Here is a 25,723-nt window from a genome sequence, read left to right as displayed (position 1 = left end):
TGTTAATCATAGCTTAAAGAATAATCCATAAGGATGAAAACACAATAGATATTCTTTGCTTCAGATGACCTATTTATTAACCTGTTCATTCAAAAAAAGTAATGAAATAAAATACCTGCAATGAACAATGATAGGCTCTTCTTTGCCAGCTCTCTTATTTCGTACATGACAGACAAAATCAAGAAAGTCACTTGAATCATCAGGGACTCCATGGTCAGGCCAGGCTATGTACTGGATCTGGGTGAGCTGACGACTCTCATTTTTCTTATTACAGAAAAAGAAATTGTGAGCAGATAACTTAGAAAAGCTAATCAAATGTAAAAGAGTTCTTATTACCTTAATTTTGAAAGCAAAGCAAAACCAAGCCAACAAAAATTATAAAATGCAGAAACAAATTGTTACAAAATAGGTTTTCCTATATTCTATAAAAAAATTAATGCCACAGAAATAGTACCTACTATTTTGTCTTTAATAATCTAATATTTATGCATGTAAAATTAATGTCTGTTCCCATTTGAAAGGTTAGTCCTATTGATAGCACTGACGTCTACAAAATAAGTGTAATAATAATAAATAGTGAGCATTTATATAGAACCTACTATGTACCAGGCACTGTGCTAAGTGTTTTACAAATCTTGTTTGATTCTCACAGCTTTGGGATATAGGTGCTATATATTCTCATTTTACAATTGAGGAAACTGAAGTTGCAGGGGCTAAAAAACTTAAGATCATATATCAGGTAAAATTGTATTTGGTTTTGACTATACATAAAAAGTTTTCATTATGATTTCTTTCATAAAAACAAAACCAAAGAAAAGCTCAAATGTGGAATAAAACATTTTATGTTTCTCTTGGAGGAAAAGTAAAGACTTTTCATTTATTAATTTTATGGCATCTCATAAAATGATGAAATTGTAGGTCTTAATTCAAGATATAATATATTCTATATGTCAAGATGCTTCTTTGATAGGAAAGAAAAAGAAGTACTGAAAAATAGGAAGAAGTGATTATCAGTTTGGGTCTCTATAAAGGTGATGAAAAACAAGACTATGAAAGTCATTCAGAGTGGTGATTCCTGGACAGAACTGGTAAAAACATTCTGAGGGGAAAGTGTTTATGATTATGTGATTTTAAGATTTTCACTCAAATTTTTGAGAATTTTTAACTAAGACTCTTACTATCCTGGAATCTGAAAAGTTGAAAGATTCTCCAATACAGGAGCACCTCATACATGGAGACCAACTCACAATTTAGAAAATGGCTCCAAAATTAGAAGTAAGGAAAAAACAAAAAACAATGTGTTCTGTGGTAAGTGTAAATTGTCACAAAGTTGAAGCTCTAAAAATCATACACTATATTTACAAGACAGCCTAGTAGATCCTTACTTAGAAGAATTCGGCATTGCTATCAGACGAAATATGATCTAGGAGGAAAAAAAGCATGGTGTGCTCTTTTCCAAAGCAAAATATAGCTTCTTTACCTTCTCCCTGAGTTCTTATACCAGTAGTGTCCAACTCATATTGAAAATGTTAAATCCAAGTGGAAATGGGGTCGCTACATAATGGGTGCATATTGATTTAGAAAACCACATAAACATTATTGATATTCTATTGTTTTTATTTATTTTATTAAATACATCTCGATTACATTTTAATTTGGTTCCAGATGCATTCATGCTGATACCTGTGACCTAGATGATCAATTTTTTACCCTACAGCAGAGTTTCTTAGCTTGGGGTCCCCTAAGACCTACTTAAAAATTATTTTTTAAATTTTATTTAAAATTTTTTTTCTATGGTTACATGATTCTTGTTGTCTCTTCTCTCCTCGCTCCAGGAGCTGACAAGCAATTCAAATGGGTTTTAATCACTCAAAACCTATTTCCATATTATTTTTTGTAATAGAATAATCTTAAACTCTAAACCCCAAAACATATACCCATATAAACAAGTGATAAATCATATGTTTTCTTCTGCATTTTTACTCTCACAGTTCTTTCTCTAGAAGTGGATAGCATTCTTTCTCATAAGTCCCTCAGTGTTGTCCGGGATCACTGCATTGCTATTAGTAGCAAAGTCTATCACATTTGATCATCTCACAATGTTTCATTTACTGTATACAATTGAAATCTGCTTTTAAAGATACTTTGATAACTATATTTCAGTATAACTGGTTTCCTTTTATAATGTTATGCCTTTATTTTAAGCATTTAAAAACTTAAATTTTACATTTTAAAGCTTAATTCTGAAAAGGGGTGCATAGGTTTCACCCGACTCCCAAAAGAGTCCTTGAAACGAAAAAGATAAAGAACCTCAGTGCCAGAGGCTCAGTTTCTAAATAGTTTCTACTTCCAGAATTGTTATTATCTAAATAGCACAAAGAGAAAGGTAGGCAGTTGCTAGGAAAAGGCTAGTTAGTATAGCTTTTTAATTTGTTCAGCAACCTCCATAACACTGTAGTATTACTTCAGTCAGCTTTAAAAGTAAGCTATTTTTACTATATCACCAAGACTTGATTTTTCTTTTTTGTTTTTTTAAACCCTTACCTTCCATCTTGGAATCAATACTATGTATTGGTTCCAAGGCAGAAGAGTAGTAAGGGCTATGCAATGGGGGTCAAGTGACTTGCCCAGGGTCACACAGCTGAGAAGTGGCTGAGGCCAGATTTGAACCTAGGACATCCCGTCTCTAGGCCTGGCTCTCAATCCACTGAGCCACCCAGCTGCTCCCCACAGACTTGTTTTTAAGAGATCCCAAGTAATTAATAACATGGTTATGCACATAGCTCAATATATTAACAAAAATTTAAATCAAGAGCTAGATCAAGTCTTTTCCTTGAACAAAATTGACAATGAATGCAATGCATTCTCACCTCTAAGTTACATAGTGTCATGTTTCTGAAGACATAGGCAGAATTTCCTTCTTCAGAATGGCAGGTGACCTGGAAATTCCCATACGATGAACTTTCTGTGAGTTCTGGCCAATATTGGTGACACTTAACCTAAGGTAAAAAAAATTCCCAAAGGAATTTAGATTTAATTTCATAATTACTTAAATTTAAATTCATAAATGCTGTAACTCACTCTGATACTACCTGGGTGGCCTTGAGTAAATCACTTCCCCTCCCAGGTTGGTTTCCTCATTTATAAAGTGTGAAAGGGAATTTTTTTTATCTTAACTTAATCAAGTACTTGGAGTGCTCCACCCTTTTAACTTAATCAGTCAGGAACTTGTGAATCTTTTAAATAAGAGTTCACAACCTCAGAGGACTGGGAGGTGAATCCCACAGACACTGACCCCTCTGGGCAGTGCTAGGCAAATAGAGAGACTTTGATTGGTTCCTGAGATGTGATAGGCCAGCCCACAGTGAAAGGAAAGAGGAACCCAGAGAGACAGGAAGTGACTTGGAGAAAACGGCTTATAAAAAGCCAGCCAAGAGCATTCTGGGTGACTTCTTCTGCTTCTTCTGCACTGGTGGTGCTTGCTTAGGGAGGACCTCTGCATTGGTGTTTCTGCGTTGGATTCTTCTATGTGGCACTTCTGCATTAGAGGACTTCTGCTTTGGAGGCTGAGACTCTCCCATTCCTTTGGCCAGAGATTGGAATTTTGTAGGGGAGTGAGCTAGATTTCTTCAGTGCAGACTTAAGAGTGGTAGGCTAGACAATACCCTCATCACCTTCCTACATTTCCCTCTTATTATCTCTACCCTGCTGTAATAATGCTACTAAAGCTGCTAACAGCCTCGTGACTTAAGAGTTAATTTTATAAATGGCGACCACAGTAACTTTTAAAAAATTCTTATATTTGTCAAACCCATTTTTGATTATTACAAAAGTAAGAGGTTGGACTTTGATCTCAGTGGTCCCTTCTAGCTCTATACCTATAAACCAAGTATCTCCTTTCATTCTCATAATAAACTTGTAAGGTATGTATGCACAAAAAACCTAACCACTTAGCCCCTAACTGCCTAGTTCCTTGCCGCTTTTCTGCCTTAGAAACAATACTTAATAATGATTCTAAGACAGAAGGTAAGTAAGGGTTTTGAAAAAATTGTATGCTTTAATCTGTATTCAGGCTATTGGTTCCTTATATGTTGGTTGGTAGCATTTTTCATGAGTCTCTTTGTCATTGCTAATAGTAATTAAGTCATTCACAGTTGATCATCATACAATACTGATGCTACTGTATGGCTACTGGTTTTGCTCACTTCACTCTGCATCAGTTTAGACAAGCAGTTGCAGGTTTTGCTAAAATTGTCCCGTTTGTCATTTCTTATGGTGCAATAGCATTCCATTAGAATCACATACGACTTATTCAGTCATTTCTCAAATGATGGAACACTTTTCTATAAATTACAGTCAATTTATTTTTTTAACCTGTAGCCTTACACTCTTATAATATCTTGGTTAAAGTTTTCCTAGGATTTCATTGGAGATTTCACTCAGTAGTTGAGTAACTATTAACTATTAATATATCCACCACCATAGAGCCAGGAGAGGATATCCTTTTGGGAAGATGATCCTATCCATGCTGGATATCAAACTGACCCTTTTTAGTCATTAAACAAACAACAATAAAGCACTTAAGCTCTAGACAATATACAAAGCACAAGAGACACAGAGAAAGGCAAAAACCAGTCCCTGCTCCCAAGGACCATACATTGTGATAATGGTTTTAACTGCTGTTGTAAAGATGTGAAAGTCTCTCTTATAGCAGTTCAGTGGCACCATTGGATAGAGTGTGCTGGACTTGGAATCAGGGAGACAACCTGAATTCAAACCCTGACTTAGACACTTTACTTTCTGTGTAATCCTAGGCAGTCACGTCTCTCATTTTCAGTCTCAATTTCCTCAAATGTAAAATGAGGATAATAGCAGCACCTATATCACAAGTTGTTGTGAGGATAAAATCACACACACACACACACACACACACACACACACACGTAAAGTGCTGTGCAAATTTTAAAACACTATACAGATTTTAGCTATTGCTCTTATTGTTTAATTAAATTCACGAGAAAAGCAAGCAGTAGTAGATAGAGAGCTGGACTTAAAGTCAGGAAGATCTGGGTTCAAATTCCACTTCAGACACCAAGTATATGATTCTGGGCAAATCACGTAATGTCTTAAGCCTTAATTTCCTGGATTTAATGACCTAAGGTTCATGAAGCTCTAAGTTAATGATTTTATGATCCTTTAAAGAGCTTATAATCTAACTAAAAAAGAATTCAGTGATATCAGTGGATACGATCAGGTAGTTCTCAGATAAAGAAATTAAAACTATCTATAGTCATATTAAAAAATGCTCTAAATCACTATTTATTAGAGAAATGCAAATTAAAACAACTCTCAAGTATGACCTCACATCTATTAGTTTGACTAATATGACAAAAATGGAAAATGATAAATGTTGGAAGAGATGTGGGAAAATAGGGACTTTGGTACACTGCTGGTGGAGATAAGAATTGATACAACCATTCTGGAAAACATTTTGCCCAACAGGCTATAAAATTATTTTTATCCTTTGACCTAGAAATTATATACCATATGTAAAATAGAATATCATGTCTACATCCCAAAGAAATCAAAGAAAAGAGGAAAGGACATTTGTACAAAAATATTTATTGCATTTCTTTATGTGGTGGCAAAGTATCAGAAACCAAGCTGTGACTTACTCTGCCTCGTTCTACTTGTGTTGTCAACATTACAACCACAGAGGAACCTTGCTCCCAAGTCATCTGCCAAAAATCCATACAAGTGTTTGGTAATGGCCCCTGACATGCAATGTACTGATTTATAATGCTGGAAGAAGGGATTTCCATCTAAAAGGAAAAGAATACAGGCACAATAATTATGCTATTTAATTATCATCTCTTTTGGTCAACTAAGTATATGAATCATAGATTACATTTTTGCTGGATAATTTAGATTGAATTATGAAATTGGATTAAAATGAATATGGACTTTAAGGATGAAAAAGAAAATGAAGGAAATGATAAGATAAATTTTCAGGACTGTTTCTGTTTGCCCATGTGTCTCTTTGTAAGACAAATTACACTGGAAAAGTATGTATACTATAAAGAAAGAAAAAGATATGTCCTAATGTCTAATTCTAGGAAAAATAGACATATTTAAAGTACATAGTTTTTGACATAAAATTTCTTGCTAATCAGCAGTCATTATTTTATTATTGTCAGCTTTATGAAAATAATTTCAATAAAAAATTACTAATTATAATGTGCTGATGAGTGAATCTTATTAACCCATTTAATGATAGTACAACAAATCTTTATTACCAGTGCCTAATTTTATTAGGAGAGGAATGTTTTTGGCAGTGCTGAGCATCATAACATCTCATTTGGAGAAAGCAGGAAGCCAGGCTTTATTTATTTCAACAGACACATATTAAGCAATTAGCATGGGCAGGTGCTGGGAATGCAAAGACAAAAGTGAGGCAGTGTCTGGTCTCAAGGAGTTTACACTCTATCAGAGGGCAGGAGAGAAACAATATGAATACAAGGAAATGTGTAAAAATTTCAAGGGGAGGCAGGGTGCTAGCAATGAATGTTTTATGTAAGACATAGTACTTCTTATTGAGACTTAAAGAAGGTTAGGGATTATAAAAAGGTAAGGTTAGAAGGAAATATATTCCAGACATGAAGGACAGCCTACAATGTGGAGATGGAAGATAGAATGTTGAGAATGGGGAATAGCCCATACACGAACAGGCTGGCTGAGCTGGAAGACTGAATTTATGAAGGAGAATCTTATACAATATGATAGAAATGATTTAAAATTACTAAAGAAAGGCATTTTAACTTTATCCTATAGAAAAGCAAATTTTGAAGCAGTGGAGTGATAGATCAGACCAGATCAATTTGGCAGCTGAGTGGAGAATAAGCAGAGGAGAATAGCCTTGAAATAGGGATACTGAGTAAGGAGCTACTGTGGTAGCCCTGCAAGGTGATAAGATTTAATTTGTGTCCCAGGCTCCACACCCAACTCTGAATTTTCTCTACCATGCCAGAGAAGCCTTCTTATCTTGTAAAATCCCTCTACCCATGCAGTCTTCTCACCATAGAACATCTCTGCCCCTCTAGGAACTTCACTGTTGAGGAAAAGCTCAGACCAGGTTTTCTCTATTTCTTTCCTGTTTCTGACTCTCCAGATTTTTCTATGTCCTCACCATGGGGAGATGAAAGATAAAATGTTGTGTATGGGGTATGACAATGTAGTCTTTCCCCTTCTTTCCAGCTCTGTGTTATAAGTTATTTTCCCCACAGAGATTAAGTTCCTTAAGGGCAAGGGCTATATTTCTGTTTGTATTGTATTGTCAACACTTTGCAAAGTCCCAGACACACAGTAACTGCTTATTAAGTGCTTCCTGATTTATGGTAGGGTGTAATCACATGGGTGGAGAAAAGGGAGAGGAAGAATTAATGTGGAAACTAAATGTATATGGGAAAAAATGGTTGAGGGGGGAAGAAGAGTTGAGGATGATGTAAAGGTTTCCAACCTTAGTTACAGGAGTAGTAGGGACTTTCATAGTAATCAGGAAGATGTGCTGAATTCATTTTGTCTCCAAGACATAGGTAGCTGCTCTGGAAAAATTGTTTATTGTCCTAATTATACCTAATATTATTATGACTTTAGAACAGTTTTACAGAGAGCCAACTGTGCACTTCTTTGAGATAAGCAATTATTTGTGACTGGATTCTTTTAATTTTGTTATATGCTAACACAGACTATGTAGTTTATTGAGAGAATGTGTTGTAAGGTTCAAGAATTTCTGCTCCTGTTTATTTACATGAATAAGGCACTTTAAGAAAAAGGTTAAAACATTATTTTAAGTCTCCACTAAATATGGGCGGAAAATGAAGAACATTTAAGGACTTGTGATTTTAAAAAAAACAATTCTAAATTTTAAAATGCCCTACCCATTCCAAAAATACCACTGATATAATAAAAAATTAGACTTACATTTATATAATTTGCATTGATATAGTCATCATTATCCTTTAAAATGACCCGTGTGGCATCATCTGACAAAAAGAATATTAAAAGAATGTTTTATTTGGCAACCATAAATCAGAAAGACCAAAATATTAACACACTAATTTTAAAAAATATACTTACAAGGCGAAATATCTCTGTATCTATTTTTGGAAATATTTTGAGGTAATTTGGCACAAGACATTGTCATTCCAGGCTTTTTCCTATAGAGCTGCTATAAGAGAACAAGTCAGATGGTTCTGTTACACTGATCTGGTTACACAGGATCTGCATTATCACACAAACAGCATCTATATATGTACATGAGTAATTTCCAGACTGTATTATAATGAGAGTTGTTATTTTTTATGATGTTATTTTTTCAATTATTTTTTCATAGTTCATGTGATAACTTGTGATACTCTTCTTGGTAACTTGCTGAAAACAATATTAAAAAATTTTATTAATTTTTAATTATTTGTTCTTCACCATAAAATAGGACACTACATTTGGATTTGGCTCTGCTACATAAATATAACGCTTTGGTACTTTTTTCATTTTCCTTACTTTTATTTATCAATTTTGTATTTTGTAAAAGAATTTGGATCAATAACCTTACACATCAATTACCATAATATTATGATATAATGCTAATTATAATTTACAATTATGCAGAATTTAAAATTTTCCAAAGCACTAAGGCTCATAGGAGAGTGACTTGCCTGTGTTAAACAACCACAACAGTAAAACACAGGTAGGAGAGTAACTTGCTCATGTTAAATAACAACAACAGAAAAACACAGGTAAATATCATGGATGATGCTTGTACTTCCTTTTAAAAATCAAAGCACAGTATTCCTTTAAAAAAAGATAACTCATTGCAATAATGATAATTATAAATGTGTTAATAAGGAGGATACTGTTGCATATACTTTGTAAGATGTTTATAAAGTATACCAGTTATCCTCCTTGAAGGAAAGCCCAAGAGTGAACCTTCGTTCACTAGGCTCAGTGCACAAACTGCCTTGGAGACTATCATATATATATAAAATCTATTTATCTGTATTATACAGTTAAATATAAGGATTAATATAGCAGGATGCCTTATCTCTAAGGCAGTAATGGGCAAACTTTTTAAAGAGGGGGCCAAAGGAAAGGAAATGCTCATCTGTCAATCTGTTTCTAAGGCAACTCTTTCGAAGTTTCATTGTATTGTATCCTACTCCTTGTATTCGTCATATTAGGAATAATGTCGCATGGCTGGATAGAACATTTCAGGGGGCTGCATCTGGCCTGGGCCATAGTTTGCCCATCACTGCCCTAAGGGAACTAAAGTCTCCACCCACTTTCCTTTCACAGCAAGGTGAATTTCTTCTTGGTCTTGGGAATTCACCCAAGCTACTCTTCCAAACTCCTTATCAATAACTAAACCCAAAACCGCTATCTAACTAGGCTAACTAAATCCTTAAGTATAAGTAAAATTATCCATATTAAGATTGTCTCCAAGTATACAAAAACAGTTAGCCAAAATGTCAGAGGCTCACTGAGCAGAGTGTGGCTCTGAGGTAGGACTCAAGAGTTCAGGCAAGCAGGTCTTCTGGTCTTTCTTCCTCCAAACAAAAGTTGTCACAGCAGCAGGTATAAATCAGTCTTCTTCCTGATGTTTCCCACAGTGAGAAAAGGAAAAACCCTCAAGATATTTCAAGAGTTTTCTCTTCCTTTCACCTTACAAGCAGAGCTATGATCAGAGAGAGCGCAGAGCTGACTAATCCCCACAGTGGTCAGGGATTAACTGACACAGAACTCTTCTTGCTCTTCCCCCTTCTAATTCCAAGCCTTGCCCAGAATTCTTTTTGCCTCAGTCACTTTCCAGCCACTGAGACAACCTTACAAAATTCCTTAGCTTATCAAAACCTTATCAATATATTCCTAATTTCATCTCTATAATTCTGCATCATTAAGTTGCCAGGGTTCAAAACTCTCACTGCAATTCCCATTAGTTTTGTAACATTAATTTCTGATAAGAAAATGGAGACCAGGATGAGTGACAGCCAACAGTTTAGAATTTGGAACTTACCCTGATGCCATGAGCCAAGGGGGAAAAGGTAGTTGCCACCAGCACTATAAAAAGGCAGAAGCTGAATCAAACTTTCTCTCAGTTGTGAGAAGGGGACCCCAGGTGGCTGGGTGGGTAGGCCAAGCAATCTGCTTAAGTTACCTGTATGCTGTTTATAATCTTGTTTCATTGATTAACACATCACCAACTACTGAATAGAGCTGTGAGATATATACCAACTATCTGATTATCAAGAAGAACATCATCAAACTCACACCGCCTGGTCAGGGCCGAGGTGCCCAGCCTGATCAGAGCTAAAAAGGGAGAGGAACCTTTCCAGGCAATACATTAATTGTCAATTGACCATCCAACTTGATCATCTGTAGTCTAGCATAGATTCCCAACACCTTCTTCCTCAACCCTGATCCTTCCTCTGAGTTTATTATAATTAAATTCTTGAAACCTATTTAGGTGAAGGCTGTTATTATCCTAAAGATCAGTCTAATAGTCTTGCATGTAAAGGGGAAAGGGAATACTTTAGTTAAGTCGCAATCAACTGTGTTATCCATTTATTATCAACATCTATCCTCATCATTACCATCTATCCATTAACTCAACCCCAAGACAAGTAGCCAGAGAAGCTGTGATTTAGTTCATAGCTTCTCACTTAGTCTCAGGTGGGAACTGGTGCTCACTTAGGCTTCCTATCCTTACTCAGCTGAGGTCCTTATACCATCTGGGGACCTCAGGCCATCTATGAGGCCAAAACCAGAAGCACCATACCACCCATAACAGTTTATATTATATTGTCCACACTTTCTATGTCATTACCTCAATTCCTCAATACCTCAACCATTCCTTAATTCTCATTTTGCTGTTCTGTAACTATACTGTCCTGGTTACATCTTCATAATGTACTTGCACCCTTTTGCATCTCTAGTTTTTGTGCATTCCCACTAGCTATTTGGGAATACTTAAGACAAATACCTGATTTTATATAGTCTTGCATTACATTAAGTCTGAGGCTTGCTATGAGTTGCAGCAGCATCTAGCATTACACTTGTTTAAGAAATATGGTCTCTGGTATGCATTACTAAACCCATTGCTAAACCAGTTGTTATATTCATAATTATTCTGTCTAAATTTGTTGTGGTTGTTAAATGGACTGCCTCAGTGTCCCCTGTAACTGTCCTGAGAATTGTCCTCCAAATCTACAGTCCCTCATCATGTGGCCAGGTCTGTTGCACAGATAGCATCTTGGTGGGTTTTGCCTATATTGCCTTGAGTTGTAATTATTCCTAGGTGGTCTATATGTCCTCAATGCAGCCACAGCCTTATTTTGTTGGACTTCATTTTCTTTTCATTTTAATTTCAGCTCTTTTATCTCCCTGATTAGATTATCAATGACATTGTTCTTCTCATATGATTTTTTTGTCTTTGTCATCCTGGTATATATATATGTAGCAACCCTTTTAAGTTCATCTAGCTCCATACTACTAAGCCAATTTGGACAGCTGCTCCTGAAAAAATTTCTAACTGGGCAAGCATTTTTCACAAATTGATGGTGTCCTCAGTCAACAAATCAATTCCTACCCATTTTTCTCCACATTCTATCACATGGTCTAGAAAACTTGACGGGGTCTCTCCTACCTCCTACCTAAGTTGTTAAAACTTTGACTAGGTCCCTAGGTACTTAGAATTCAATCTCATGGTTTCAGTAATGGCTTCCCTGGCCCTGGAAAGTTCCCAGTAAGATGAAACGGGGGTGGGGCAGGTAGTGACTTGACCAGGGTCACAGAGCTGGGAAGAGTCTGAGGTCAGATTTGACCCCAGGATTTCCCTTCTCTAGGCCTAGCTCTCCATTTACTGAGCAACCCAGATACCCCAGTTACAGTTTAATCTTCAAATAGTTAATTTAAAATTTAAAAAATAAAGGTCCACCTTTTTATTTATGAAAGGAATAAATATGTCATAACTTTTTGTTGGAGCTAAGTAGCAGACTTTTAGTAATATTTTTACTTAGGAAAAGTGATTTTTAACTTAAAAAATTATGATCTTGGGCATTCTAATCAGGATAATTTTAAACTGCAAAAAAATTCCATTTATTATTCTTTAATGTTTAAAAAAGGGTTGTTTTTCCAAAGTGTGGAAAATATAGGTAATGGAGAACACCAGGGATATTATAATAAAACTAAGTGATTGTGGGTACACACCCTGGGGTTTAGGAGAGACTGGACCAGGATGAAAAGACCAGAGTTTACTGGATTCACACAAGAATGGCAGTTGGTCTTAACTGTCACACAGCTCCCCCTAGGCCAGAGTCTAGAAACAAGCAGGCAAGGTAAAAGGGATTAACTGGTTTTAATTATGTACAACTAAAAGGTGGGATAGGGATGTCTACTCTAAAACCTTAAATCCTAATGACAAAACCCACAGGGCAAAGGGGAGAACTTATTTCTACACTAATCTAAGTGATCTAACAGGCAGGGCCCAAGGAGCAGTAATGGAGTCTCTGGGTGACTGCCTCAGATCTGGTCCTGCCAGGCTTGAGCAGCACAGCTAAGGGCTGATGTGGCTTTGGGGTTCTCACTCTAATCTACCAGTGATCTCTGGAAGCCAAGAGCCAAGGTGGTCTCAGGTACCAAGTAGAGAAGGTGTGCTTGAGACACTGTCCACCAGATCCCAAACTTATCCTCTTCCCTTGGTACAGCACTGAAGATCTTGACCTCTTTGCTAGATGTCACCACCACACAGGATCCCAGGGAAATCAGGATGCAGGGGGTGTCCTTTACTCTGAGATCTCCCAGGGCTAACCACAGTTTGTGCTAACCCCTAATGGAGTTCCTCTCAGAGCACAAGGCCCTTCTTTCTGCTCCTTCATTCCATCTTGGAATTCCTAGGTCCAGCTCCTTCCTGCTAGGTACACCTTAATTCTTAATTACTAACTAATCTAATCTTCCTCACAACAAAAGTAGAGAGAAATTTGTATAAATTCTTATGCTAGAATTTATAATGAAGCATTTTGATACTCAACACTTTAAAAAAATCAGTTAGTTACATACAGTAAAAAATATAAGATTGGTGGCTATTGTGATAATTAGATTAAGTCTACATTGCCCATTTTTAGATTTAATCACCAAAGGTGAGAACATCTCTAATTCTGGGAGGTCCATAACCCACCTCTGCTAGAGTGGGTGATGAATCAGAATCAACTGACTGCCCCCTAGGCAGTACTATGAGAAGCATCTATTGTGATTGGACATGCAAATTAGGAGGGAGATACAGGAAGTGACGCATAAGTGACCCCTTTAAAAAGAGGGAGTTGAGTGAGTGTGAGGTCTTCGGTGGAAGAGAGCATCTGGTGAGGACCTCTTCTGGTTCATGGAGGAGTGTTGGAATGCTGAGACTCTGGTGGGACCTCTGCTTCCCTTTGAATTGTCACATAGGTAAGTCAGGCTGACTCTCTTTCTCCCACCTTGGTGTTTCTGGAGGCTCTACCCTCAGGGAGGCCTCTCTTGCCTCTCTAATTGTAAAAGGCCTTGTGGCTAGAAGCCTTGTTTAATTAACCTCTGTGCCCCTCTGCTGGGGCCTCTAAATTCTTACCTGGTCTGGGCCTCTGGTCCGGGCCAGAGTTTCTCTCTCTCAATTTCCCTACTTTCAACCTTCCTAATTGTAAATAAACTTCCATGAAAGTCAATTTTGACTTGAGATTACTCTTAATTGAGGATTGTTAATAGTTCAATCCTCTGGCGACCATCTTTTAATATATTGAACCCCCCAAATCCCCTTTTTTCCCCTTACACTATATAAAACTCTTTTCAATTTTCTTGAAATATACAGTGTTAAAATATACTGACACACAAGGAAATGTTATGAAGTTACATAGGATTTAATCCTTTTAACTCTTTTTCAGAGACAGATGCTTTCAAGAGTTGTAAATTTATAGTTCATGGATATTAAGGTTGACTATTCAAAACCATGGAATTAAGACTGGAAAACTAGTAAAGACTTTATAAAGCAAAAGACAAAACATTTTCAAAAACACAAGATCCTTGTTACTTACATCAAACTGTGTAAGGATTGTTCCAGTGTCAAGACCCTCAGCAAGCTGGATCATTGATTCCCTCAAGGCATTATCATTTTGATGAACACCATCTAGTGGGGATTTTTCAGGGATATACTGGAAGTCTGGTTCATTCTCAAATTTTTCTTCTACTACATCATATACAGCTACAAAGGAATATGGAAATTATTAATGTCTTTCACTTGTTGGATATGTTCTTTTGACAAACAGATTAAAGAAAGATTAATTTAAGAAGAGATATATGAAATTTAGCATATATTACCAGTATAAGAAAAATGGCCCTAGAATGCTAAGTAAAACCCTTATAACCTTTTGTCTAGATCAGTGGTTCCCAAACTTTTTTGGCCTACTGCATCCTTTCCAGAAAAAATATTACTTAGTGCCCCCTGTTACATACTATCACCACCCCCTTACAGTTATTCACCACCCCCAAATGTACCTGTGGCCATCACTGCCCCCCTGGATCGCTGCATCACCTACCGGGGGTGGTGGCACCCACTTTGGGAATCACTGGTCTAGATCATTACCAAAAAGTAAATCAAAGTCTATTCTAAAAATGTATTTCAGAGGGGTGAAGATTCAGAGTTTCTTTAGCCAGCTTTGACTGAAGACCAACAACATAACTGGCAGGCAGCATTCTGTACAAAACAAGGAGGAACTTCTGATGGCAGAGAAGGGTTTGAGTGTGAATGGTGTTCTGACAGCTATTAGTGCAGAAGCCAACAGCTCTGAATCATCTCTAAAGGTGAAGACAAACTGTTCTTTGAAAGGGTTCCAAGGATTCTTACCCATTGATTCTAGTGCTTAAGCATAGACCAAAGACCTGCTTTTCATGAATATAGTTGCCCCAACTTAAAATGGAGAGGAAAGACAATATTAGGATAGAATTTTGGCAGACTTTGATGACCAGAAGAAAGTAGGATTACGAGACTGTGCCTAAATTCTAAGACAGAAGGGTAAGGGCTAGACAACAAGTTTAAGTGACTTGCACAGTGTCACAAAGCTACAAGATGTCTGAGGCCAGAGGTGAACCCAGGCTCTCCAGCTCCAGCTTTGGGGCTTTATCCACTGTCCTATCTAGCAACCCCAATGTGATAGTACCTTAAACGACTGTAGAAGTGTCCAGACCAGTAGCTGGGAAATCTTCCTGTATAAAACCTGAAGGTGCTATTAAAAACTCAACCCCTGCTGAAAAGGGGTCTGAGGTCCTTATCATATCTAGGTTCTGCCTCTTCTTGGGTTTAAATGAAGCCTCTCCTTGATATGTGTCCAATTCCCCCCCCCCCCCAATAGTAATTTTTTGTTTATCACCTCTTTCATCTTTTATTGTTTTTTTTTTTTTTAAAGTCATTTTCCTATATAAAGGCAGATGAGCAGCCTGGAAGACAAGAGGATACCTGGATTTTTTGCTGGTTCATTAGTGGCCTGCCATGGAGGGCCTGAGAAAGTGAGATCCAGTTCTTTGCTCTTTAGTTTCCTGCCTCACTAATCTCAGATGATTAAGGATAATATTGACCAAATCTTTTGTAGTGGCATCTTCAGAAGCTTCAGTGGGATGCATATAGTTAAGAAGTTGACAGTTAAGCATAGTATAATGGGAAGAGTCCTGGATTTGAAGTCAAAGGACTTGTATTTATTTATTTTTATTTATTTTCTTAAACCTTTACCTTCCGTCTTGGAATCAATACTGTGTACTGGCTCCAAGGCAGAAGAGTGGTAAGGGTAGGCAATGGGGGTCAAGTGACTTGCCCAGGGTCACACATCTGGGAAGTGTCTGAGGCCAGATTTGAACCTAGGAAAGGACTTGTATTTAAAACCCAGAAATTGGATTAGATATTGTTAAGGTTAATTCTGGCTTGAAATGCCACAAACTTAAAAAGAGCATATATATAAAGGCTGAATAAGTTTTATGATTCTCAATCTTATTAAAGGAAAAGCATGACTTTTAACAGCTTTAAGGACTATGTTTTAAAATCATGAAGGCATTCATCTTAAGTCAGTCATAAGTCAAGTGTGCAATTATAAATGTTTGTCACATATACCTAAAGTATGGATCATTGGGTTTAAACCTATTGATACAGGCAGCTGAAATATTATTTACTATTAAAAGAATGATACCCAATTAACTGAGGCATATGCTTAGTGTATCCAACTGATTCTTTCTGTATATCTCCTTTATAACAGAGGAAAAGAAAACTATCAGTTCCTAGATCATATAAGTGAAAATCCCTGTTTACCTTCACAGTCCTTTGGATGCAGAATAAGTGCCTCTCTGCATCTCTGGGCATCATCCATGAGTCTTTCTCTTTCTCACCCCCCTTCCCCGCTATCCAGTAGGTTGCCAAGTCCTATTGATTTTAATTTTGTAATATGTTCCCTCAGACAATGCACATTTGGTTATTTCAAAAGCCTGCTGGTAGATCTCCCTGCCTCAATTCTTTTCCCTTTCCAGTCCCATCCTCCATTTGGCTGCTCAATGACTCTTCCTGAAGTGTAGACTTGACCACACCACACTTCTATTTAAAAAACTTCAGGGGTTCCTTGATCCCTCAAGAATCAAATTTATAATCCTGTTTAGCATTCTAGGCTCTTCATAACCTGACCCCCGCCTACCTTTCCAATGTTTTTACACCTCACTCCTGTGTAAATGGAATTAGATCATCCTCATTCATTGCTAGACTCTAGCCATCAAAAATAATGTCACCCCACCCAACTTAGAATTAAGTGGGGAGAGGAAGGTCTGTTACCCACACGTGACAATAAGTAACAAATCAAAAACAAGGGACTGCCCTTTGGGCAGTCCAAAAACAATGTTGAGGCTGCCATTTATCCATTTGAAATTGGAGATGGATGCAGGAAGTGATGAAAGATGCCATCGTTTAAATATGATGGTAACTTCCTGTGGAGGAAGTTGGTGCTTTGAACTTGGTGTTGAAGGATCTCTGGAGAGACCTCTGACTGCTTCCCTCTGAATTGTCACGTGGGTAAGTTAGGCTGACTCTCTCTCTCTTCCCTTGGCATTTCTGGAGGCTCTACCCTCAGGGAGGCCTCTCTTGCCTCTCTAATTGCTAAAGGCCTTGTGGCTAGAAGCCTTGTTTAATTAACCTCTGTGCCCCTCTGCTGGGCCTCTAAATTCTTACCTGGTCTGGACCTTTGGTCTGGGCCAGAGTTTCTCTCTCTCAATTTCCCTACCTTCAACCTTCCTAATTGTAAATAAACTTCCATAAAAGTCATCCTGACTTGGGTCTATTTTAATTTGAAATTGAGTTAATCCGATTTCTGGCGACCATACCTTAAATATTTAGTTTCTCCTCTTACACTCCCCTCCGTGTTCTCTAGGATCTAGTGACCAGCTCTCTTTCTGTTCCTCACATAAGATACTATCTCCAGACTCTGGGGACTTTTAGCTGTTGCCCATGCCTAGAATAATCTCTCTTCCTTGCCTCTGCCTCCTGGCTTCCTTACCTTCCTTCAAGCCCCAGTTAAAATCTCACCATTCTATAAGAAGCCTTTCTTTCTCTTAGTGTTAGTGTCTTCTCTTGATAAATGTCCAGATTACCTTATATGTAGTTTGTCTGTACAGATGTTTTTATGTTGTCTCATCCATTAGACTGTGAGCTACTTAAGAGTAGTGATTTGTCTTTTTTTTTCTCTGTATTCTCAGTGCTTAGCATGGTGCCTGGTAGATTGCAGGCACATAATGAATGCTTACTGACTGGTCATTCATTTACCCTATTGCTATGTTTTTGGGCTCCAGGGCCTTTCTAATGCCTCCTCCTCATGTGACTGCCAGGCTTTGCCATCCACACTGAGGATGAGCCCTAAGGATCTCTGTGCCTTGTTATTTCACTATATGGCTTTCCTCTTCTTCTGCATGATGTCTCCCTTATAAGAATTAGATATAATAACAGAAATTGTCTTACTTTTCTATTTGCATCCCTAGGTCCTGGAAAAAACAAGCATTTAATGTCTCTGTCTTTATTCTTCCTTCTCTCCCACCCTCTTGCCACATTACTCAAATAAAATCAGGATGGAAAAATTATATTTTATTTCAAAGAAACAGGCCAAGTGAAGAGGAATGCAAAAGTAGGGGAGCAGTGTCTATGAAGAGATACTTGTATGAAGAAATCCAGGCATTAGGAAGAGTAAAACATGGCAGAAGACATTTGTGTAAATATCAATGGAGGGAAAAAATAAAAGTGATAATCCCCTGGATTAAAGAGGAAAGAAATTAGTTTGGTAAATAGATCACAAACCTTGTATAGAGGTTGATGTAATAATTATGAAGTACTTTAAATTTTCAGTTGTTTACTGGAACTCTCTCTGAAAGCAGAGAAGCTAATCATTTCTTGCCTTGCTTTAATGATAATTTCATCCTTCAAAAGGCAGAGGATCTGATAAAAGGAATTCTATTCTGGATGTAATTCTCACCAATAGTGAGTAACTATCTTTTGGAGAGGAAATGGTGAGAATGTTGGGGAAAAGTGTTTGAACCAGGAGAATAATTTATGCAATAACAATATCATTTTAAAGTCAAACAACTTTGAAAGACTTAGGAATGCTGACCAATACAAGATCAATCACATTTTCGGATTAGGCATGCTATCCATTTCATAAAAGCAGAGTGATGGTTCTGGAAGACATATATTTTTTGGCCAAGTGTAGGAATTTGTTTTGCTTGACTAAACATGTTTAAAAAAATTTTATTCTGAACTTAGCAAACCAAATAAAATGAGCATTTTCACATACATTTACATGGTAGAATAGAAAAAGACAGTACATGTAACTATAGATCTCTATTATGTACAGTTTGTTTTAAATATATATAAAAAATACAGCCTTTAATTTTCAAAGCTATCTTGTCTGTTTCCTTCTATTCTCATCTCTGCATTAAAAAAAATTCTTTCTTTCCTTGCTTCCTGCCATTCTATGCCTCCTTTCTATTTACCCCTCTTTTGGGGGAGGGGACAAAAGGATAACAAAGCCTTACTAACAAATATACAATGCATATTATATCATTTCTGCTATGCAAAATGGAGAGCAGAATGATTGACGCTTAGCAGTTTAGAACTTGGAACCAACCAAGCTTGCCATGAGCCAGCAAGGGGAAGGCAGTTGCTGGCAGACTATAAGAAGCAGGAATTTGAACCAACAGCTCTTTCACAATTTGAGAAGGGGATTTTTGGTGGGAGGTTGGTTGGGAATTGGGGTAGGCCAAATCAACCCAGACTACCTGCATCCAGTTCTAATCACTACTACACCATCAACTTCTGTGTGAATCTGTACTATACATCCTAATCAATCACCGTCAAGGAAGAAGTGCTATTGCTTTGTTATGAAATGAAGAAATGCTTTGTTATGAAATGAAGTTTTTGTTTTATTGCTTTGTTATGAAAGGAAGAAATTGCTTTGTTATGTAATGAAGAATAAAAATGAAGAAAATTTTAGAAGACAAAAAGAAACAATTCTCATTGAGAAAAAGGAAAATTTTCTAATGTGGCTACAGTAGAAATTTCCCAACCCGCTTAAATTTTAAAAAGACAAATGAAGAAAAGAAAGAAAATGAAGCAAAGAAGGCAATACAAAATGAAGCTAAAGGGGTGGCACACGCCACTAAGAACAGCATCAGTCAGTTAATAAGAATTCTTTTAAGAATGTAAGTTAGAAAAATAAGCATTTATTAAGTGCCTAAATGTATGCCAGTCATTGTGCTAAACATGTTACAAATTTAATTTAATTTTTTTTTTAAACCCTTAACTTCGGTGTATTGTCTCATAGGTAGAAGAGTCGTAAGGGTGGGCAATGGAGGTCAAGTGACTTGCCCAGGGTCACACAGCTGGGAAGTGTCTGAGGCCGGATTTGAACCTAGGACCTCCTGTCTCTAGGCCTAACTCTCAATCCACTGAGCTACCCAGTTGCCCCAAATTTAATTTAATTTAATCCTCACAACCCTAGGAAGTGCTATCATGTCTTTTAAGCACTGTGTGCTTTTTTTTAAGGCACTTACTCAAGAACCAGAAATTTAAAAAGGCCTGGGGAGATAAAGGGTTGGAGAAGCGCAAATACTGTTCTAATTTTCAAAAAGGGAAAGAGAATGGAGTCAGAAAACAATAGGTCTGTGAGTATGACTTTAATTCCTGGCAAAATTCTAAAATGTACTGTCAAAGGGATACTTAATGAACACTTACAAAAGAGTCAATGTGACTTTAGCATTGGTCTAACTTTAATTCCTTCTGTCAGGATTACTAAACAGGCAAGCCTTCATACCAAAGGTACTACTTCTGTATACTCTACACTGCCCTTTTCAGGGCTGCTTTCCTCCTTTGGTGTCCACCTGCCACCCTGCTCTCACTTGGGGCTCTTAAAGCATGTAGCATGCACAGTGGCCACATTCTAGTAAACCATTTTGGCAGGCAGGCTGAACCAGGGTGAGGAAACCAACAGATCTCAAAACTGTTGGTGAGAAGGGGTATGTCTACTCCACACAGGGGAAAGCTCCCTCCTATGTAAGAGGTAGATGAGAACAATTTGTTCCAATAGCCATGAAGGTGGAAGAAGCAGGTGCTGTGGAGTGCTTAAAGCTTGGTTAGACATCCAAGAAGCCAAGGTCACCTATTACATCCTGGGACATTACTGTGATTTTTGGCTTGTCTCTTTACTTGGATGACTCTGGAAGAGAGTGTGAGGCTGATAACTTTGTGCAACTCTGTCTCTCTTAAACTCTATTTATGCATGTGTCAAAAGACATTATCCAGTGATGTCATTTTGGTCCTCTTCCAGAAAAAAGGACACCAAAAACTAACCAAACAGGTATATTAGAGAAATGTTTTAAACATATTTTACTGAGTTTTCTGAAAGACATTTGACAAAGGCTTTCATATTATTTTTGGGGAAAAGCAGGAGAAATATGGCCTCCACACTATAGCTGTATATAGAATATTCTGAATGGTTGGACTCAAAAGTGTTTTATTGGGATATAGCAACTTGGAAGGAGGTTTCCATATGGGATGCCATTAAGATCTACATTTGACTCTTATTTTTTTTCACTTTTGTCAATAGACTTGTTTCCAGAAGTAGAACTGCTTACTTTGACAGGTATAAAGTTCTCTCTCTTTAGAATGTTCAAGTCCATGTTGGATAACCATGTCAGCTGTATAAAGCAAATTCTTTTTTAAGTTAATGGTTGAACTATATAATACTGAGATGCCTTGCAAACAAATTTTGTGATTCTGTGAGAGGCAATTATTGCTAATATAGGCAATTAATTTTGATGCTTTGAGGACTTTTTCATCACAACAATTGATGTTATGAAAAATTCTCAGTAATTCTAAGGTAAAGGAAATAATACCAAAGAACAAAGCTGATTGAGGTTAAAGAGGTTAAACTACCATGGTGAAAGACTTTAAAGCTCAATTTCTACATTACCTGGGACCATAAATGCTCAGGGGTCTACCAACATGGTGGTATACTAACAGTTCCTAAGGAGATCTTATAATATACTTAGTCCAGGCAAAGAAGAAAGGCTGCAAAAAGAGGTATGTTTGGGGCAAAATTTTGTTTAAAAGTTTCTAACCAACTTACTCTACTATTTATCACACTTCATTAAGTTTGGTTCAGGAGAAGGATTTGAGAAAATTCATCTCTTTTTTTTCTTTGCATAGGAAGAGAACTAAGGATTTGGAATGTAGCATATGTTGTCAGATCTAGTGGAGGAACTGATTGAGTTTGCTGAATTGCATTCATCTTTTTCTTTCTTTTTTTTTCTTTTAAAAAAAAAGGGTATCAATTTCTGAGCAGAGGAAAAGGAAGGATATATTTGGAGATGAAGGTGACACAAAATTTAAAGTTATCAATAAAAATGAGATTTAAAGAAAATAAATGGTATGTTGGTTCTAGAGTATTCAAATGAAGAAAAAGATCGTTTCAAGTAACAACCTGGGTGACTGGGACAGGGCAGCAAGAGATGATAGATATCACATTTTCTGGTGCTTCCTGACCTGATCTAGGAGTCACCGGGCAAATGATGTTCTGGAGAAGACACATGGAAAAGTTAAGGTAAGGCGTCAGATGAAGAAAATCCCTCATTTTACATTTTTATATGCTACTATATTACTGAAATTGAAGAGAAGTAGCAGTGACAACAGTCCATAGGGGGAAAAGGGAAATCTGGACCTGTGATTTCAGTGGTTTAAAGGAATTCTCTAGTGTGGAAACTTTCTTCACTTATGCAGATAACTCATTTGCAACATATAGTCTTAGAGAATTTGTAGCCTTAAAGAGCTGCCTGGAGTATTATGAGTTGACTTCAAGGACTAAGAATTAGTTCTGTTGGAGGTAGGACTTGAAGTAGGGTCTTCTCTCCTAAGTCATCCTTTTATACAGTATGCCACTCTATCCTTCTATTTACATACAAGAATGAGGTGATTTCTATTTCTATTCTGTACCAAGAAAAAAAATTTGGATTTTTAAATTGATTTTTCTATTTGACTAATGTCTTTTATATCAACTCTTTCTGAAACTTTTTGTAATGCTGGTTATCTTGACTAATCTGTTATGTTTAGAGGGTTAAAGAATAAGATGCAATTAGAAATCTCTTCACAACTCTATAAAACATACATAAAAATCCCCACAATAATATCTTGTCAAAGAATTTTCCACAGGGTGGATGATCAAGGTTCAATGAAATATATAGACAGAGCTAAGAAGATGAAGTCTCAACATTATATATTAAAAAAAAAACAACAAAAAAAATCACTCACCATTGGGCCGAACTAGGAGCACAAGTTCCCCTGAGTGTCTCTCACAGCTAGCTTTAATAAACATGACAACTTGATCATGCGTATGTTCTGCGATGTCCCTGCCATTAATTAATACAACTTGATCCCCTTCATTCAATCGAGGGACACAGAGATCAGCCTAAAATATGATGCAAATAAGGTTTCAGATTCTCAATTCTTATTTAGATCAAAACATTACATTTTTGATGGCAATATTATCAGGAGAACATTAGATCCAGAAATCTCAATTTTAACTATAAAACAATCTAAATGCATCTTATATTCAGATAAAAACTAGAGCTTAATTATTCCTTGACTGCCAGAGAATTCATTCTTTATTCATGGAAGGGCCTAAAGCTGCTCCTTCTGAGGTTTTGTGTTACCTGTCTAGATTATAGAAAGAATTACTGACCAGAAGCTAACTGTTTACATGTAGCAGCAGTCAGTTGATACAGTTCTTATACGTTTGTTAAAATTTAGATGATTTTGTCTTTATTCAGGAAGAATCTAGTGGATACATACAGTATCTTCCACATAATCTGAAAAGTGATAATGTGTGTGATGACTTCTCATAGTCCTTTAAATAAATAAGTAAAGAACTTTCTCTAATCCTGTTCCTCCTGGTCACCAGATGGGAGGACTGAACTTATAAAGGTATGATTAAAAACTAATATGGTGCTGTCAAGTAAAGATTTTCTCTTTGCCTATGGAGGGAAGGAACCCTTTCATACTTAACATACCTTTTTCCTATGCATGTTACCATCCTTCTTTTACATGGCATGATGTCAATGAAAATTAAATAGATTCATATATCTAAACATTTTGTTAAAATCTCATGGAAGAGAACACTAAACTGAAAACTCCTGGGAAATCAATTTGAAAACTTTTTTTTTAACTTTTCCTATTATTGTTGCTTTGAAGAACCTATCAATTATGACAAAAGAATATATTCTATAAAAAATCAGTTGATATATTATCTTTAAAGAGTTCTAAAATCCTTCCTGCCTTCTCGATTATAGTGAATGTGTTTTGGTTTTTGGCATGTAGTGGGGTTCAGTGATCTTCCTTCACAGAGTCTGAGAAAGATTATGTGATAAGGAGGAGCAGGCTACATAGGACTTTTTTCTCTTTTGAAGGCATAAAGCCCTGATTTGTCCTTGACCTTTTTGGAGGGGAGGGCAGGTATTTTTTTTCCAGTCTGGGTGAAGGGACTGGAATCTCAGACCTTCAGAGTTTTGAAGGGTTAAAAAAAGAGAACTACAGGAATCTAGGAGGGGGAAATTAGGTTGAATTTTGTAGCCAATACAGTGCTGATCCCTAACGTGCTAAGGGAAGCTCTGGGAGAGATCTTCAGAATTCCAAACCTGTAGAAAGCTCATCTAGCCATGACTGATTTTGGACATAAATTTGGTGAGAAATGTGCTATGTGAGAATTGTACTAAATTCTGAGCCGAGGCCTCCAGGCATAGAGGAGGTGTAGGAAAAAGTATGCTTTTGAGGTATTGGAGGAAATGCTTTTATATTTATTCTTACTATATCTTTGAAGTAAATATTTCTTAGTAAAAGACTAAAAAAAAGCGTTATGTTTTAAAAACAAACAAAATCTCTTACTTGCTATCTTAGAATCAATATTACATATTGGTTCTAAGGTAGTAGGCTGGTAAGGGCTAGGCAATGGGAACTAAGTAACTTGCCCAGGGTTACATAGCTATGTGTTTTAAAAGCAAAGACTGAGTATGCCATTTCCTCAGCAAACTTTCAAAAGTCACAAGGATAATGCTTTGAATTAAAACTCAATAAATGATGACAATATTTATAACAAAATTTAAAAGACAGTATTTCTGTTTAGTCTTTCAATAATAAAATTTGTAGATTGTTGTGCTCAACATTCACCTAGTATAAAAGATATGCTAAAGCTATAAAAGCTATAAAAGAGCTATTACAAATGCTCAAAATTAGGTCACATTTTCTAGTAATCAACTGCCAAAAAAATCTGGAGACAATAGTTAAGTAATCATTCAAGTTAAAAAATAGCAGAACTATGAGTAATAAATGATTCATTTTGTTTTGACAGTCTAAGTCTTAGCAATATTGTACAGATTATAGTTATATTTTGTAGGAAAAAAATGATTTATGGATGATTTCTTTGAGAATATCTGGTTCACAATTCTAGAATTCAAAATAAAGGTTTGTCATTTAGTTATATTTCTGAAATTTGAACTGAGTAAGAATAGTAAATCTATAAAAAACTATTATAATATTCTCTAATATGGTATAATACTGGAGCCTGATTTATTTAACTATTATAATGGATTGTCCAGAGTACTTATTTTCTGTTATATATCTTAGGAGCACTTAATTACATTAAATTTGGTGCTATATTAAATGATGGTTTTTTATTCCTATTATGTTTCATGTAATTATGTCCTATAAACTCCTTATAAGTAGGAACAGTATTATGTGTTTCCTTTTGTATTAACCATAAAACCTAGGAATAGGGTACTAGGCACAGAGAATACATTAAAGAAATAAGAAGATGAAATTGCAGAAATGATTAAAAGCATAGAGTAATGAAATAAAATGTCTCAGTTATTTTTACTAAAGCAAGGAACTGGTAGTGTAGATAATCCTCAAATATAATTTATGTTTAGGGTTTGTTTTTGTTTTTTAAAACCCTTACTTTCTGTCTTAGAATCAATAATGGGTAATGGTTTCAAGGCAGAAGAGTGGTAAGGGCTAGGCAATGGGGATTAAGTGACTAGCTCAGGGTCACTCAGTTAGGACATGTCTGAGGCCAGGACCTCCCTTCTCTAA

The 25,723-nt window shown here is 36.5% G+C and overlaps 1 protein-coding gene across 1 annotated transcript in view; it reads right to left on the bottom strand.

The window, feature by feature from the left end:
* PTPN4 (protein tyrosine phosphatase non-receptor type 4) overlaps positions 1-25,723 on the bottom strand; it is a 244,163-nt gene that overhangs the window by 4,951 nt on the left and 213,489 nt on the right. Inside the window, exons 19-25 of the mRNA XM_044669925.1 lie at positions 22,892-23,048; positions 14,112-14,278; positions 8,137-8,227; positions 7,981-8,042; positions 5,676-5,822; positions 2,871-2,999; positions 116-264 (exon numbers count right to left, since the gene is read on the bottom strand). Of these exons, the coding sequence (XP_044525860.1) occupies positions 116-264; positions 2,871-2,999; positions 5,676-5,822; positions 7,981-8,042; positions 8,137-8,227; positions 14,112-14,278; positions 22,892-23,048 (902 nt within the window). The remainder of the gene's footprint in view (positions 1-115; positions 265-2,870; positions 3,000-5,675; positions 5,823-7,980; positions 8,043-8,136; positions 8,228-14,111; positions 14,279-22,891; positions 23,049-25,723) is intronic.

The sequence above is a fragment of the Gracilinanus agilis genome, chromosome 3 (assembly GCF_016433145.1).
Source record: "Gracilinanus agilis isolate LMUSP501 chromosome 3, AgileGrace, whole genome shotgun sequence".
In the NCBI taxonomy this organism is placed as follows: Eukaryota; Metazoa; Chordata; class Mammalia; order Didelphimorphia; family Didelphidae; genus Gracilinanus; species Gracilinanus agilis.
The sequence above is the reverse complement of the archived record's forward strand: the minus strand, read 5'-3'. Positions and strand labels throughout refer to the sequence as shown.